This window comes from Vanessa cardui, chromosome 27, assembly GCF_905220365.1.
Source record: "Vanessa cardui chromosome 27, ilVanCard2.1, whole genome shotgun sequence".
Taxonomy (NCBI): domain Eukaryota; kingdom Metazoa; phylum Arthropoda; class Insecta; order Lepidoptera; family Nymphalidae; genus Vanessa; species Vanessa cardui.
Window position 1 is genome coordinate 1,278,077 of NC_061149.1, and position 18,659 is coordinate 1,296,735.

Genomic DNA, 18,659 nt, shown 5'->3' on the forward strand with positions numbered 1-18,659 from the left:
GATAGGCAATTGTATGAATATTGTATTTACTTTGATAAGCATTAAGATTAGCGTAGATTTTTGGTGTTCCACAGGGTACGGTTCTGCCCCCACTTTTATTTTATAACTTCATTAATACTGTCATTAATTTAAAACGTACAATGAGGAGCGACGTCTACTACGCCTCGTATGTGTATTGTATTTTTATTATTGATTATTAAATAAAAAAGCACCAGAGTGTATTAATATATAATAATTATAACGATCTTGCCGTGTACATGCTTAGAAATGTAATCTGGCTCAAAACTGTCCATCTGTAATTATGAATATATAAAAAAATTCAATGATCCGTTAAACCCAATGATATTATAATAAACAGATATATTATATCCATACTAAACAACAGAAAAAAAGTTCGCCGCGCCGGGTACCGTTTATTTTAGTTTATTTTTACATTTCGTTAAAAGTAAAAAGGATAGCTCGATAAAAACAATAAGTAAAAGAGATAACTAGATGTTTTAATTACGCAAAACGTATCACTACGCAATTATGATGTATTATAACGTATTACTACGTAAAACAACTAAAGTCAAACGTCCCAATTAGGACGTTTTCTAGTCTTCACTTTTTGCGCGTTAATAACATATCTGTTTACTACAACATCATTGGTTAAACCTCAATATTTTAAATTAGAATATACAGATTTATAGCCATTATTTTTAGATCATGATTTAGTAGCTGTTATTGTGCAATGTAAATTTAGTTTCAAGTTTTATCAAATGACCATAAATATGGCACCACACTGCAATATTATCAAAATTTATATTTATGTTAATTGTATAAATAAAAATATATTGATAGCGATGTTATCATGTGCGTCGTTAAGTATAATTGTAAATCATTTTTATAAATGTGATTATCACATAAAAATTACCGATGAATTCGGAGTAATGAATTAATGATGCATTTGCTTGAGGTTGTTCCCGATATTCTATCGTTTCTTTGTATTGGGGCTTAGTGCAAGCCAGACATCCTCTATTTATCAAATCAATCTTATGCAAATAAACTTCACAATGAAGCGTTTTTGAATCGTCATTAATTAAATAAGGAAAGCAGCCTCCAACAAGAAGAAATGGCATGAAACTCGCATAGTTGCTCTTTTCAAATATACAGATTTACAATGCCTCAAATTAAGCTCCAGGTTTTTTTTTAAAAAAAGTACTCTTTTAATGATTATTATTAATTTAATCTTAATAACCCTGATTATATTTCCAAGTATCTATACATAGTATGAAACAAAGACGCCTACCACTATCTGTCCCTATATACGCTAAGATCTTTTAAATGACGACACGGATTTTGATGCGGTTTGTTTGTAATAGCATTTTCGAGAGGAAGGTTTTTGTATGTATAATACGCGTACAATATAGGAGATAAACTTTGATAATTTTAGAGGTTTCTAAAGTGATCTCGTAAATAGATACATATTTTACAGGCGCATATATTGCAAATGCTGGCTCAACACTATGAGATAAATTAAAATAATGTACTACGCACTTTCTTATCTCTTGTATGTCGTCAGCAATACTTCGTATTATTTATTGTGTTCATTCAGTACAAAGACGGGAGGCGGTGTAAGTCACTGGTAACGGCGCATCTAACAATCTAACACTCATTAACAAGTTATTTTCAAACCCCAAGCATTCCCATGGCGCCCTGTAAAGAGCCAGATATTTTTTTCTACTTTAACTGACAAAACTTAAAATATTTGTGTATAAATTATTCTCATATGGTATGGTATTTTAATGATCCTGAAAACTCTTTTCTTATAAATATTTCGTTACTACTCAAGTAAGCAAACATAGAAAGTTCGAACAACACAATCAATATTTTAAGAATTATTTTAAAGATACATACACACAGTGGCGGATTTACAAATCTGCCGCTAGTAGGCTAGTAGGCTATTCAATTTTTGCCGCCCCTACTTTATTTTGCAACATTTATGATTTGTGTTTTATCGTCCTCATTACATCGGTTTTTTTCCCGTTATTAGTATGATTATAAACTAGGTGATATTTCAGTTAGTTACAAGATTATTTTCCAATCCGCTATGTAGTGACGAGTGTACGGATTACGGACGTAATGTGTATGTGTATACACATACTTATAAGTTTTTTTATTTATTTCTGTAAGATAATAACAAATTTGACTAAATTTGCCGCCCTAGGCTCCAGTCTACTTGGTGACAGCCTGTTGGTAAATCCGCCACTGTATATACATATAATATTTTTGTAAGTAATCTGTGGTGCTATTAGTAGTATTTAATTCATTCTTAAAGACTATGAATACGCATTTATTTACTAGGTCAACATAGCTAGGGTTGCCACTCTCAATTTTATTTGGCTTTAAAATTAGATATTATCTTACTGGGAACGCCATCGTCTACTTTAAATGCCATCATTGCAATCAAGACACAACAAAAAATACTTCAAACAGACCTATATAGAAATACAGACCAAAAATTTCGCACCATGGCTGCAGGATGACCTTTGCTCCAAAGAGTTAAGTTTATAAAAAGAATATCATTTGTTAACACTTTTAAATGTTGAAAAAGAGTAACTACTGAGTGTCTTGTCTTGTCTTACCGGTTCTTCGCGGTAGAATCTACTTTATAGTTGTTAAATGACGTTTCAAAAGTGTAATTGTAATTGTAAAATCATACTTGAATAAAGTATACAAGTATATATTATTATTGGCGGACGAGCATATTGGCCACCTGATGGTAAGTGGTCACCATCACCCATAGACAATGACGCTGTAAGAAATATTAATTATTCCTTACATCGTCATGTGCCACCAACTTTGGGAACTAAAATGTTACGTCCCTTGTGCCTGTAGTTACACTGGCTCACTCACCCTTTAAACCGGAACACAACAATATTGAGTACTGTTATTTGGCGGTAGAATAACTGATGAGTGGGTGGTACCTACCCCGACGGGCTTGCACAAAGCCCTACCACCAATTGAATATATTGACTAGATTTGATTTGAACCAGCCCTTATCACCAGTGGAGGCAATGAGGCGAGGTGTTATACTTTTGATGAAGCTTTTTGCCACTCAAAAGTCAAGTGTTGCGACGGCAAATTTTGGTGCGTAAAAATCTTTTGACGGATTTGTGGCCAAAGTACGTCAAACGATCGGATTTCGTAGTAGTGCACGTGTTCAATCCAACAATGGCGAGTCTAAATAGATATTCACACTTCTATTCATTGTTAATTCGTCACAATTATGTTTATTTAATATATGACGTTGATTATATTTAGATATATTTAAATTATACTTCGATTTTTAGTGCTAAGATTGCTAAAGGGATTCCCACGATCACGATATAATATATATCAATAAAATCAATATTGTATAAATGTCAAAGTAACTCTGTCTGACTGTTTGTCGATCTTTCACGACCAAACCGCTGAATCGAATTTGTTGTAATTTGATATGAAGTAAATTTTTTTTTTATGGTATAGGTTGGCAGACGAGCATATAGGCCACCTGATGGTAAGTGGTCACCATCACCCATAGACAATGACGCTGTAAGAAATATTAACTATTCCTTACATCGTCAATGTGCCACCAAACTTGGGAACTAAGATGTTATGTCCCTTGTGCATGTAATTACACAGGCTCACTCACCCTTCAAACCGAAACACAACAATACTGAGTACTGTTATACTGAGCGGTAGAATAACTGATGAGTGGGTGGTACCTACCCAGACCTGCTAGTTGAACTCAAATAAAGAACATAGGCTATTTTTTTGCTTAACACATGACAAGCAACACCGTAAAACGGACCGAAGCCGCGGTAAATACTAGTTATACGATAAGTCTGTCTATCTATATCAGATTGAGGAAGAACTTTCCGTTTGTCAAGTTTTACTGAAAAAAACCACTGAACCAAACGTAATTTCTCTACCAGAAGATGAAGCACATTTTGAAGATGGTTTTTGTATGACATAACCTAGTTGTCATAATTAAAATTTTAATGTTACCTAATTTTATTATTACCTAATAAGATTAAGGACTTCAATTTTAATCAATAGAATTTACTATTGGCGCTTTTGGATTCTATAGCGATGAAAAAGAATACTATTTTTTCTAGAATATCTAATGCTTCGACGCCTTGAAATATTTACAGATTGATGAATTTTATTCATTTTGTCGTACTAGTTAATAGTAATTTATTAACACTAAACCAATGTAAAATATCAAAGAGATTACTTTTCACATTGTCATTTATTGAAAGACGTAGTTTTAAATTAGAAATTAAATCTATAGTCTCGTCTCCCAATAATAATTTCATGTTAATTACATACATAGAATACATGGTACCATATCGTTTATACAGGGTTATTGGTAATTCAAAGTATTCCCTTTAAGGGCGTATGTGGTGCTTAAACATTTTTGAGTTCAATCAAAAAATCTAAAATCGTGATTATTTTAGATTTTCTTTTGATTTCGAAGTAAGAATTTTAAATTTGATAGTTATTTTTAATTAATTTTATGGCAATTTTAAAGAGCGAGCTTCAGTACGAATTCATTTCATTTTTGTTCTTTACATATGCGGGTTAAAATTATTGCAAATAGTCACCCTTATCACCTCCTAACGGGAATAAGCCGAATTACCAATAATCCTGTATAAACGATGAAGATAAGTGGACCAAGAATACATTCTTGAGGGACCCCTAATAAGTGGTTTTAGGGGAGATTTCTTATCATTTACATTAACTTTTTGAATCCGATTGCTGATACGAAATCAAAATTTAAGTTAAGTGTATATTCAATGCTATGATTAGCTTAATACCAGCTCCACTTATCTGTCGAATTCGTGAAACCCCATATGACCCATTAGAACGCGTGCATCTTAACCGATGATTGTGAGTTCAAACTCAGGAAATAAATCAATATGGCGACGATTGGATTAAGTCAATCAGTCAATTTCATTGAGTTGAGATGGAACAGTGGTTAGAGCGCGTGCATCTTAACCGATGATTGCGGGTTCAAACCCAGGCAAGCACCGCTGATTCAAGAGCTTAATTTGTCTTTATAATTCATCTCAGCTCAGCGGTGAAGAAAAACATCGTGAGGAAACCTGCATGTGACAAATTTCATAGAAATTCCGCCACATGTGTATTCCACCAACCCGCATTGGAACAGCGTGTTGGAATGTATTCCAAACCTTCTCCTCAAAGGTAGAGGAGGCCTTTGTTGTTGGACAATTTCATATATTATTGTCATGAGGTAATATGCAACTACCGATTAGATCCAGCTTCAGCCGGATATCTGTCTATGAGAAATTAATGTATTACAAATATAGTTAAAACCTTGTCTACTTCAGGAATAATGTAGCATTCTACCAGTGAAATTATTTGATCATTGCACATTGTAGATTCTTAATCAAAAGAAAAAATCAAAATCAAAATAAATTTTATTCAAGAATGGTTTTACGAGCACTTTTTAATCGTCATTTAACAATTAAGTGAAGCTACCACCGGTTCGGAGAGTAGATTCTACCGAGAAAACCGGAACAAGAAACTCAGTAGTTACTCTTTTTCAACATTTAAAAAATACAATCATATTAGTTAATTACAGTTATATATGTATGTGATGTATCCTGCCTGGAAGTCAACAGGTATTAACTCCACGCTTTTTTAACATCTACAAAATCTTGTATCGAATAATATGCCTTTTTTACCAATGTATTTTTTACAAACGATTTGAATTTACGAAACGTCGAAGTTAAAAATGTCTGCGGAATTTATTTCTTTAACTTATTATAGAAACGGATACTTTGCCCCAAGAAAGATTTATTGACTTTGCGGAGTCGGAAACTTGGCGTTATAAGCTTATCCTTACTCCTAGTGCATATACAATGATTATCACTAATTTTATCAAAGTGATCAATGTTACTGTGAATATACATTATATTGTTGTAAATATATTGCGACGCAACATTGAGTATTCCTACTTTGTTAAAAACATCCCGAAGAGTCTATAGCTCTAAGAGTTACTTATAATAAAATATCAACGCTATTCGAAAACTTTTCAACTAAACTAGAATACAGCCTTTACATTCAACTTTTATACATTTGGCGTTTTATATTTTACATATTTACTGAACATCAGATCTTCGCTGGAACTTCAGTTCATATATCAGGAAACCAAGGGAATTTGCCCCTAATTCGAACGATAATGTTTTTATGCTATATGTTGACAGACGAGCATTTGGGCCACCTGATGGTAAGTTGTCAACGCCCAACAAAAATGGCGCTGTAGAAATATTAACCATTCCTTATATCGCCAATGCGCCAACAAACTTGGAAACATGTTATCTCACTTGTGCCTGTAGTTACATTGGCTCACTCACCCTTCAAACCGGAAATACTGAGTAGTCATAGCATTGGTACAAGAAACGACCACAAACTTGTTACTCCTGTTACACGACTGCCTAGAGTCAGTAACTCCTTCGTGGGGCAATGTATACGGTTTTACAACAGGATCCCAGAAAGCGTTCAAAATGCCTCTGTTGCCAAATAAAAAAAAATAATTAAGGAGTCCTTGTGTGCGAAAGGTTACTATACAATTAATGAGTTTATGATAGCACACCTTGGGAACGAAACGATCGCCTCATGGCTGTTTCATGAAATATTCAATTGTTTATATAATATATGAGACAAAAAAACCCTGAGTTTCTTTCGCCGGTTCTTCTCAGGTCAGGGTATTTTCTTTTCCGAACCGGTGGTAGTGTTTCAATTGACCATCAATGAGAAAGTGTTTCCACCAACCCGCATTGGAACAGCGTGGTGGAATATGTTCCAAACCTTCTCCTCAAAGGGAGAGGAGGCCTTTAGCCCAGCAGTGGGAATTTACAGGCTGTTGTTGTGTTGTTGTTGATGTGAGAAAGTGTTATACTTCTATATTGATTAAATTATTAGAGTTTCAGTTTAATGATGTTTGGCGTTAGAATATCTGTGTGGGAGGTACCTAGACAGACAAAGCCCTACCACCAAAGTGTAGTTCTGGGACCAACTGTATTATTATGTAAACAACATCACGCTGTAATTATTACACCAAAGTTAATCAATTTAATTGAACCGTGTAATATTACCATAAACCTAACATTATGTTATTAATCTTTTTATAATAACATCCAAATTAAAAAAAAATCGTACACGTGCTTGTGTAATGATGTCAATTTATTGAATTTAATTTGACATTTGAAACGAACTTTCTGAAATCTGAAGTATTCTACACAATTTGTTTATTTACAATACTAAATTAGAAACATCTAAAATAATCAGCGTTTCCTTACCACATTGTCTGTGTATTATGTATAACAACCTTCCTCTCAAACGGAGTGGTTTGAGAGGAAGGTTAATTTTGATCTATTAAAAAAACCCGCATCAAAATCCGTTGCGTAATTTTAAAGATCTAAGAATACATAGAAACGGACAGCGGTAAGCGACTTTCTTTGTACTATGTAATGATAATGATAGGCAGCTAAAATGGCAAACTGACAAAATAATAATCACCGTCCATAGATAAGAGCAATGCTTGTAGTACTTTTGAATACCAAAATGCTGACTCGATGCTGCAATGCCTCAGGGATGTTCGCTGAAGCGCGAGTAGACTGTTTTTACGCCCTTATGAGAAAATGAAGCGGGTACCTGGTGCGTCGGGTACGAGGTAGTTCCAACAGAATTATAGCTAATAGACTGGATTGCATATACATGGATCGTTGCTGTTCCGTTGCAAACGGGACAGTGCAGCGGAGATTCTTGTGTATAATAATATTTATTAAAAGGAAAAAATGTAAATATAACTAACATAGTCTGTAAGATATACTGTGTGGTTAGTACACATTATAAGTCACTGGTAACATGAATAAAAAATATTATTAGTATTATTAAAGTCGGGTATTATTTGCAGAAGAACAGGCATTACTTATTAGGTAGACAGCGTTCAAAATTAGCAGACTGAAGGGGCAACGAGCTGGTCCCGTTTGTCTAAGACGCGATGGCCGTTAAAACAAATGAGTCCCAGAGTTTAATGATTCCAATTAATATTCATACTTATTTCATGATATTTTAAGAACTTAGTAAAAACTGAGTTTCAGCTTCAAAATCGACTTCTCTTTGAAATTTATTAAACTATGAAACTAAAATAGATTAATTTTACCAATAGTGAACGTTTAGTTACGTCGATTTATATTTGACAAAATTAGATTGAATTGGTCTTAATATGTCCCAAAATCCTGTTATTTTGGAGCAGTTTTTATCTTAAATAATACCTATTGCGGTATATTAGTTACTTTTTACATATTTATAGGCAACCTTTGTTTTCAACACATCTCTATGTAAGAGGCTAATTGGAAAAACTTATTCACAATTCTTTGAACACAAAATGAACCAATTCTTTGAATTGAAAAATCTAACATGACTGTATTTTTAAATAGTGAAAAAGAGTAACTACTGAGTTTCTTGCCGTTTCTTCTTGGTGGAACCTACTTTCCGAACTGGTGGTAGCTTCACTTAATATAGTTGTTAAATGACAATTCAAAAATGCTTGTAAAAGTCTACTTGAATAAAGTATATTTTGATTGATTGATTGAATCCAATACAGTTCCTCTTGCAAATTTGTCTAAAAAGTAAAGTAATAGCTTTAGTAATTTATGTATAAAAGTGATGAGATTACCATCTGAGGACACGGTCTGGATATTTATACCTCACAGCTCAAAATGGATATTTTGATTGATATATGTTATGTGCAGGTACCACCTCGTCGATAGAGTAGACACTGGAGTCGTAGACCTTGGCTGACTGAATTGGTTTCGAACCAAAAAATTACTAGGTGTTAATTATTTTGGATATCTCTGAAATTTCAAAGTGGACGCACTCCCGTACCGAAAACATAAGTAATCGTTTACTTGGTGGTAGGGCTTTGTGCAAGCCCGTCTGGGTAGGTACCACCCACTCATCGGTTATTCTACCACCAAATAACAGTACTCAGTATTGTTGTGTTCCGGTTTGAAGGGTGATTGAGCCTGTGTAACTACAGGCACAAGGGACATAGCATCTCAGTTCCCAAGTTTGGTGGCACATTGACGATATAAGGAAATGTTAATATTTCTTACAGCGTCATTGTCTATGGGTGATGGTGACCACTTTCCATCAGGAGGCCCATATGCTCGTCCGCCAACCTATACCATAAAAAAAACTGAAATCGTTTGATATTGACCAAGCACAACCAAAATATATGCATAGTTTTAAAAAAAATCTTTCATATGTAAGAACAAGACATCACTAGACGCACACCTTTTAACAGGAAAAGTTCGTAGCTGACGTTTCAGAACGCAATAAGGTCGATTATCCTCTGAATCGAATAATTTGTTTATCAGTAATTAAAATCGATTTTTTCGGTTATTATAATATATGGCAATTAGCTGATCGAGCCTTACATTCGTCAGTGAGCACGCTTGAGGCTGTTATGGGTAAGTTTTTATAACTACGATTATTATTTAAACATTTTATTTTATAAAAAATAACGTAGGTATACCCAAAAAATTACATATATTCCGAATATATCTCTGGATTTATGATGTCGTTAAAACTTAAAATGGCGGACAATTTTATGACCATTTATTATAATTACGAGCTGAGATGGCCCAGTGGTTAGAACGCATTCTAACCGATGATTGCGGGTTCAAACCCAGGCAAGCCCCACTATATATATGTGCTTAATTTGTGTTTATAATTCATCTCGTGCTCGGTGGTGAAGGAAAACATCGTGAGGAAACCTGCATGTGTGTAATTTCATCGAAATTCTGCCACATGTGCATTCCACCAACCCGCATTGGAACAGCGTGGTGGAATATGTTGTGTAAGTGGGTAATTTACAGGCTGTTACTTCACTTTACTTTACTTCACTCTTCTCGGTAGAATTTACTTTACAAACTAGTGGTAGCTTCACTTAACATAGTTGTTAAATGACGATTTAAAAGTGATTGTAAAAGCCTACTCGAAAGTATATTTTGATTTTAATACATAAGTTACCGACTAAAGTCGGTCGGTCATAAGTTGAAAAAGTTTTTTTCAACTTATGTTAATTCTAAAAAAGACATTTAATTCTATGCATATTTCTTGTTACATTTTCTTAAGTAATTACATCATCATTATAACGACAATAAAACAGTCCAATTACATTTGTGCTGATAAGATGTTTTCCAAGAAAGTCCAAAGAAATACGTCCTTAATTTTTTGTTAGAAGATTCTTTGAAGTGTTATTTTGCATTATGCGTCATTTAAGGTATTTCATTATTTATTATATCCAAAACGCTACCTCCCGATATAGATGATGTATTCTAGTTTAAAGGTAAAGTTAACTAGTATGATTTCGGACCAAAGAGAAAATCTTAAATTACATGTTTGGCAACACCTTAATCATTTTCAATGATAATTTACTTAAAATTATAAGAACTTCCAATTACACGCAGTAGCGCAGTACCTCGCGCTCGAAATTTGAAAAAGTACAACATAACAACATAATATGGGATCAGAGTACTGTATAAAAAACAAGGGCCTCGCAAACTGTATCCCACATTAAGATTCGATCTTGCGCCGCCACTGATTAGACGCTAAATGTCAATAATTAGCTAAGTATAGCAATAGCATCATCGTTAATATGATGCTGATTTTATCACCGATTTCAGTCATACTGGCAGTCACCTTTCTTTGGAATCATTCCCAAAATATTTCCTCAGGAATCTTGACATAATATTGACGATCTCCGTGATCGAGTGGTGTGTACACCGGTTCTCATGGGTAAGCCACTCCGAGGTCCCGGGTTCGATTCACGGCCGAATCGATGCAAATTACCATTAGTTTTCTATGTTGTCTTGGATCTGGGAATTTGTGGTGCCGTCGTTACTTCTGATTTTCCATAACAAAAGTGCTTTAGCTACTTACATTGGGATCAGAGTAATGAGCGATGTTGTCTCTCTTATTTATATATAAAAATGTCTTTATCTATTTACAGAGCACATACGAATCCTGCTCCTATTATGTGTCACAACGGTTTTGGGTAACCCGTGCATGAACTGGACGTTGAACTCCCTACCGTACCCAAGCGATTGCCAGAGCTACATAGTATGTTGGCTATCAAAACCTTATATACGGTCGTGTCCGAAAAATTTGTACTATGACGTGAGATCAAATGTAAGTTATGCGAATATTTATCTTATAAGAAGAGTAAGAGATGGCCCGGGGGGTGGGGGAGTCATGTGCTCAATTTATGTTTGAAAATGGAACTCGGAGGAAAACATCGTGTAAATCTGCCATCATGTGTATCCAATCTATATTGAAACAGCATGGTGTAAAATAGATTCTAAGGCTCATATAGATGGTTCAACGGGTCATGTACTTAATTTGTGTTTAAAATTCGAACTTACTGAAGGAAAACATCGTGTAAATCCACCATCATGGGTGTCCAATCCGTATTGGAACAGCATGGTGGAAAATAGCTTCTAAGCCTCTAAAATAGATGAGGTTTCAGTTCAGCTGTAGGATATTTACAGTCTGTTACTTTCAGTCTTTATACCTCGAAGTCCCAGCAGGTATATGATTTACTGGAAGTTATAGAGTTCGGCTGAAAGAACCAACTGTTAGATAAATGTAGAAAACAATCTTGAAATGTCAAATAAAAATTTCAAATCTATATATTAAAAGTGTTTGTTTGTAATCCTAGTAAATCCTACGAATTTCAAACATAAAATAGTTGAATTCAAACAAATAATCAAATAATTCTTTCTTATTAATGGATTACTTCCAATATGATACTAATAGGTTTCTCCTAGGTATTCATAATTAAGCATAAAATAAAAATTAATATTCATGTAATCAAAAACATTATTAGTTATAATTCATACGATTTCAGAATTGCCAGCCAGTGGTTGCAACCATGTGTTGTAATATGTCATTCCCGCTTATAAATCAAAAGCCAACCTTACCTCCAGCTCCAGATGAAACCAGTACATATAAAAAGTGGCCTGAAGGTCCAACACGAATCTTACCACCTCTTACATCAAGTACCTCAGTTACTGACAAGGTTACTGTAACTCAGCAAACTTCAGAACCATCACGTACGGATAAAACTACTTCACAAGAAACAACTACCAAATCCTCTGTAACTGCATCAACTACTCCAAGTACAACGGTATATTATCCGTCATCTACTCTTACAAATACAGCTTCAACAACTCATGAAACACAGCCAGTATTTACAATAACAATACCTACTGATGTGACCCAAAAACCAACAGATGTTCCCATTTCGACGCCATATGAACCATCGACTTCACAACAGGAAACCACTAAATTAGTTACATTGACAGAACCGACATGGACACCAAAGTCTACGGAGATTGATTTAACTACATCATTTAATAAAGAAACAACTGTCCAGCCAGCTATATCAACTACATCTCATGAAATATCAACAAAAGAATCTTCAATGGCTACAGAAGATACAAGTTCTACTATTAAACGTGATGAAACTAGTACAGAAAATCTGACAACTAAAGTTCTATCAACAACTGAATCGCCGACATTTACATCTACTACTAATTTCTTATTCACATCGACTTCTCCAAGCGATCTGTCCACACAAGTAAGTGATACAACTAAAAACAAGCCTTCGACAAATTTCGTCACTATATCACCGACTGAGCATGTAACCAGCAGTCAAACTGACACAATTATACCGGAAACATCAACAGTAATAAACACAGGAAAAACGGAAACAGCTGAAGTAACAACTGAACAATTTTTACCGGATAAATTAACAACCTCAACAAGTGAACTAAATACAAAAACTGACGCAACTCCATCTGTTACTATACCATCTTTAATGACAAGTACAGGTACTCATGTGACTGATGAATTTATTACAAATAAGATAACAGAATCTATAACACCATCAACAGTCCCATCAATATTTGTAACTACACCATCAACGACAGAATTACATAGTACGGTTACTGAATTAACTAAAGAAACGGTAACAGAACCACAAGTGACAGTTACTGCCACGCTACCATCAAAGTATACTACGGACTTTAATGAGCCATCTACTCCATTAACGACATTGTTGCCTATAACTTCTGAAATACCAGATTCAACAGTTCAAGTAACGTCGACGGAAAAAAGTGTAACGAATACAGAGAGTTCCTCAACTGTAATTTCAACTAACGCAATAACAGAACTGTCAAGTACTGGTACAACAAAAGAAAGTACGCTGGAACCTTCCACCACTGCAAGCAATAATATTGATATTACAACAACTATGAGACCTATAGTAAAGACAACAAAGATAATTTTTACTGAATCAACTAGCATGCCACAAACCGTAACTGAAGATATAACTGGCACAACCTCAGAATCTGATGAAACAAGTATAATTTTTCCAACTTCGTTTACTTGGTCAACTCCAGCTGTAACATCCGAGCCACTCACGACAAGCCCGGGAGATAATTTACCATCAACATCTGTAACGGATACATCTGTGACTGATACATTTGAATCTCCAACAACAGCAAGCGTCGACATTGATATTTCAACTATAAAGTCTATTACAAAGACAACCGACTCACTTATCACTGAATCTACCAAAGAACCTCAAACTACATTAACTACAGGCATTGAGGTATCTAGCACTACATTAGAATCAAAAACAACGCCCAAATCAGATGTAACATATGAGCCACTTGTAACCAGTACAGAATATTCAACCAACGCGCCAATAATTACTAAACAAACTTTGCCATCTTTAAGTACAGAACCATCTACAGCTTCGGAATCTGTACCTACCTCGAGTGAAGTTGATACAACAACAATATCTATTACATCAACATTACCTTCTTTATCAACCAAAGTCACGTCAGATTTTTCAACTACGACACGACCATTTTCCACACCAACCATGCTGACAACGAATGAAAAACAGTCAACCACAGCTGAGCCTGTAACGCTTACGTCAAATACTGATGATTTTACATGGCTAACATCAACTGTTACTAGTAGTCCTTTAATTACAATGTTAACGGAAGCAGTTACTGATAAAAAATTAACATTGCCACCTTTTACTACTACTGTATTTACCTCAGATAAAACACCAGATTTGTCTACCACACAAAAGGGAATGATTACAATGACGACAGAAATAGATCAGACAGCATATGTGTCAACTGAAGCGCCATCTGAACCAACAGAACGTACTTCAGTATTCATACATCCATCTACATTATTCACAACTCCAACCGATACTACAATTACATCAAAGGACTTAACGACAACCCAGAATTCACTAAGTACAGCTACAGAATCAAGTGCAATCATTAGTACAGGGTCACCAGGATCGACACAACATACAGTAACTGAAACACAACCTATTCCAAGTATTACTGCTACAAGTGCATCAATATCTGACATAACAAGTAGTATTTCGACTGCAACTGAACCCGACCGCATCAAAACGACATCATCAGGCACAACTCGTGAAGATATCTCGCCTTCAGTCTTAACAACGGGAACAGGAGTTACTGCAACAACACCTGATGTAAACCCTACGACAGACAGAATATCAACGAGTGAAACGGAACCAATTGTGACAAAATGGTCAACAAAAGATTTTTCTTTGACAACACAGCTAACAATAACACCCGAAACTTCTGAACAGCCAGAATTGACAACTAAACGAGAAGAATTTATAACAACACTATCGACAGTAAACACAGAACCATCCAGAACGGTAACAAATACATATACAGAAAAAGTATCAACCGATAAAACGCCTGGGTCAACTATTGTACCTTTTGTTACTGAGACAACCGAAATGCCTGTTATAGTATCTAGTACAATATTGCCGCAAACTGAAATAAACGAAAACACAACGCCATCTAAATCAACAGCAACAATTACTGAATCAACATCTAATGAAGAAACATCAAAGATTTCGACGGTTACAATCATTGACACGGCGCCTACAAAGTCGTATACAACACAAACATATACGACGAAAGGTGAACCAAGTACATCCACTTCCTCTGCTGAACCTTCAACTATATCTATTACAGAAAAGTCTAGTACAAATACATTACCAGAAATCATCACATCTGAATCTCCCATGACAGCAAGCCCTATTGACATTTCAACAACAAAAAGCCCTGAAACAAAAACAACGCAGCTACTGACGAGTGAACCTATTACAATCACCGAAGATACATCTGGCCAATATATTTCAACTTCATTAACTACGTCATCGTCAGCTTTAACAGATGAGCCACTTATAACCAGTACAGAACATTCGACTAATGTACCAATAATTACTAAACCAACTTTGCCGTCTGTAAATACAAGTCCATCTACAACTTGGGAACCTGTAACTTCAACCTCAAGTGAATCTGATGCAACTCCCATTATTCAATCTACTTTACCTTCAGTATCAACCCAAATCACATCGGAGTTAACAAGTACCGTTACCATACCAGAATTATTTTCAACACCAATGGCCCTGACAACCAGTGAAAAACAATCAACAGCAACAGAATCTGTAACGTCAAACACTGATGATTATTCATCACAAACAACAACATTTACTACTAGCCCCATAATTACACTACTAACAGAAAAAACACCTACTGATAATGTACCCTCAACAATGCTGCCTATGACTTCTACCAAAACTACTTCTGAAGTTACACCAGGTCTGTCTACTACAAGTAAAGAAGCAACAACAATGACAGAACCCACAGCGTATGTGTCAACTGATGTTACATATGAACCAACAGAACCGACAACGGTATCACATTCATCCACATTAATGACAACTCCAAAAGATTCTACAGATACGCCAATGGACTTAACAACCCAAAATTCACTAAGTACAGCTTCAGATACAAGTACATCTATTAACGTAGACTTAACCACATATTTGCCTGATACACCCACGCAGCAAGTTACAACTGAAGAACAACCTATAACCAGTATTACTTCTAGTACTTCTAGTGCAGCAACATCTGATCTTATATATACCACTTCATCACCATCAAAAGTAACTGATATCACTTCGACTTCATCAGACGCTACAAGCAATCAACCAGTAAGTGAGATAACATCGACTTCTAAGTTTCTTCCAACGGGTTCAGTAACGACTGAAAGTGATTTAATCACGACATCAATTGAAAACCTTATGACTACACCGTTAGCAACAAGTACACCAGTGACTTTATCAACTGGATCTGAAATTTTAACGAGTACGACTTCCATTGAACCGATCACAAATGAAATAACAACAGAATTCTCACCAACATCATCTAGCTCCATTACAACAATATCTGAGCCTACTTCAACAACTGTACTTACTAATCCTACACTACCGTCTTACGACATAAATAAAACTACCATACCTACCATAACTTCTACTGAAATTGAATTAGAAACAACAACAGATCAAGCTTTACCAACAACATTATCGACAATGCGTTCCTTACCTCCGATACCACCAACCGAATCTCCTTGCGAATATTACGCAAAAACCCAATCAGGAACAAATAAGCTCGATCCAGTACCTTTGTGTAGAGAAACTGATGACTACCAGTACCCAGACCTTCACGATTGTAGTTTCTACTACAAGTGTTTCAAAGGAACCATGACTAAAATGACATGCCGTAATAACTTCGAATTCAGCCCTCGAGCGCTTGTGAGTATTTATACTTATTTATAATTAGGGGTAGATATTGTAGATACAATTAACCAATTTTAAGCGTGAAACTCTCTAAATGAGTTTCGAAATAAAAAGTAGATTTTCCAATATTTTTTGTGATAAAATTTTGTAGAATGACACTACATAAGTCAAAACTTTATAAACTTAAAGAAGTTGAGAATAACAGTCAACAGAACGGTAGCTCTTCTGGTTTGTTTGGTGATAATTAGATAAGTCTGCTTTTGATCTTGTGTTCAAAACGCAGGTCAAACAAATTTACTGGGTCTTGCTATCGAGAAATTCTCAGCGGCAGCTTACATTTAAATTTAGAAGCTTTATAATCTTGTTCCTCGGAAAGCATGTAAGGAGTAGAGTGAAGAGGGTATTGGAGCCGCGTGGATATGCTCCAAACCTTCTCGTCAAAGGGAGAGGAGGCCTTAGGCCAAACAAAACAATAAAAACAATAACAACAACAACAGCCTGTAAACTGTTACAGGCTGTTGTTGTTGTCGTTGTTGACGAATTTGTGGAATTATTTAATATTAATAATGTATTCGAGTCGAGTCGAGATGGCCCACTGGTTAGAACGCGTGCATCTTAACCGATGATTGCGGGTTCAAACCCAGGTAAGCACCGCTGATTCATGTGCTTAATTTGTCTTTATAATTCATCTCGTGCTCAGCGGTGAAGGAAAACATCGTGAGGAAACCTGCATGTGACAAATTTCATAGAAATTTTGCCACATGTGTATTCCACCAACCCGCATTGGAACAGCGTGGTGGAATATGTTCTAAACCTTCTCCTCTAAGGGAGGGGAGGCCTTTAGCCCAGCAGTGGCAATTTACAGGCTGTTGTTGTTGTTGTAATGTATATGGACGAAACGTGTTCGAACTTCATCAATATTGAACTAATTTATTGTTAATTACAGAGATGCATGCCCGCACCAGAAGCGAGATGTCATAAGAACCTTACATTGAATGAGCAGCAAGTTTATTTGGACTATTTCGTGCTTTTCAACAACGCACAGAAGAGATACGACACAAAATGAAATGAAATTTAAAAATAAAGCAATATATAGTTGAACGAACACTCAAATTCAGTTACCAAGTGTGAAATAATATACCATAAAAATATATTTATATATGTTTCTTTCTTTTATAATTTAAACTTCGAATTACGCGTAACGGCAATAGTTTGACGTTTGTCATGACATAACTGTCATTATAATAATTAAAAACAATATTTTTATAATACTATTGTATTAAAAAATATTTAAATGGAATCAAATGTAGTTTTCTTTTCAGTCTTGATATTTGGTTGACTGTGAGCTGTGGTAAGAAATAAATCCCACTAAAAACATTTTTTTAAATTGGCAATTTAAAAAATGCTTAATATTCGAACCCAGTCCATATCTATTTATTCCTTTTAAAATAGTTTTCAGGGTCAATTCAGGTCAGATTGATAAATAAAAAATGATTAAAATTGTAAAAAAATATTTATTTCATAAAAAACTTATTTATTTCCAACTGACTAAAATCTGCTTAGGTACTTTTTTATAAAATGTAAATAAATATATATAATAAATAATTCACACAGCCTTTAGTTAATACTTGAAGTTTTCTGTTAATACCTATTTATTTTTAAATATTTCGCTTGCAATGGCTATGTAACGAAATTGTTATCAGAACTATACACACACATAACTCTTGGAATCACAGGCTAATGAAAATAATATAAACAAGATGGCGGCTTTTTACACCCGCCAAAATTCTTGTAACTGTCATTATGACGTGACGTATTCAACATCGTTTTTAGTTAAAAAAATGATTTAAATTTATTTTCCTACTACAGTTTATTAAATAAAATG

At 34.9% G+C, this 18,659-nt stretch overlaps 1 protein-coding gene across 1 annotated transcript; it reads left to right on the top strand.

Moving 5' to 3' along the window:
- Positions 1-9,394: 9,394 nt before the first annotated feature.
- On the top strand, positions 9,395-18,086 carry LOC124541280 (mucin-3A-like). The gene is made up of 4 exons (XM_047119187.1): positions 9,395-9,527; positions 11,072-11,250; positions 11,969-16,789; positions 17,721-18,086. The coding sequence occupies exons 1-4, from the start codon at positions 9,524-9,526 to the stop codon at positions 17,838-17,840; spliced, it is 5,124 nt and encodes a 1,707-aa protein (XP_046975143.1). The 5' UTR covers positions 9,395-9,523; the 3' UTR covers positions 17,841-18,086.
- Positions 18,087-18,659: the final 573 nt, after the last annotated feature.

What these genes read in the sequence shown, in the direction of transcription:
- LOC124541280 (XM_047119187.1), top strand. An exon ending in ACTATGACGTGAGATCAAAT is followed by an intron (nt 11,251 to 11,968) that starts GTAAGTTATGCG and finishes ATACGATTTCAG; the next exon opens with AATTGCCAGCCAGTGGTTGC. An exon ending in AATTCAGCCCTCGAGCGCTT is followed by an intron (nt 16,790 to 17,720) that starts GTGAGTATTTAT and finishes TGTTAATTACAG; the next exon opens with AGATGCATGCCCGCACCAGA.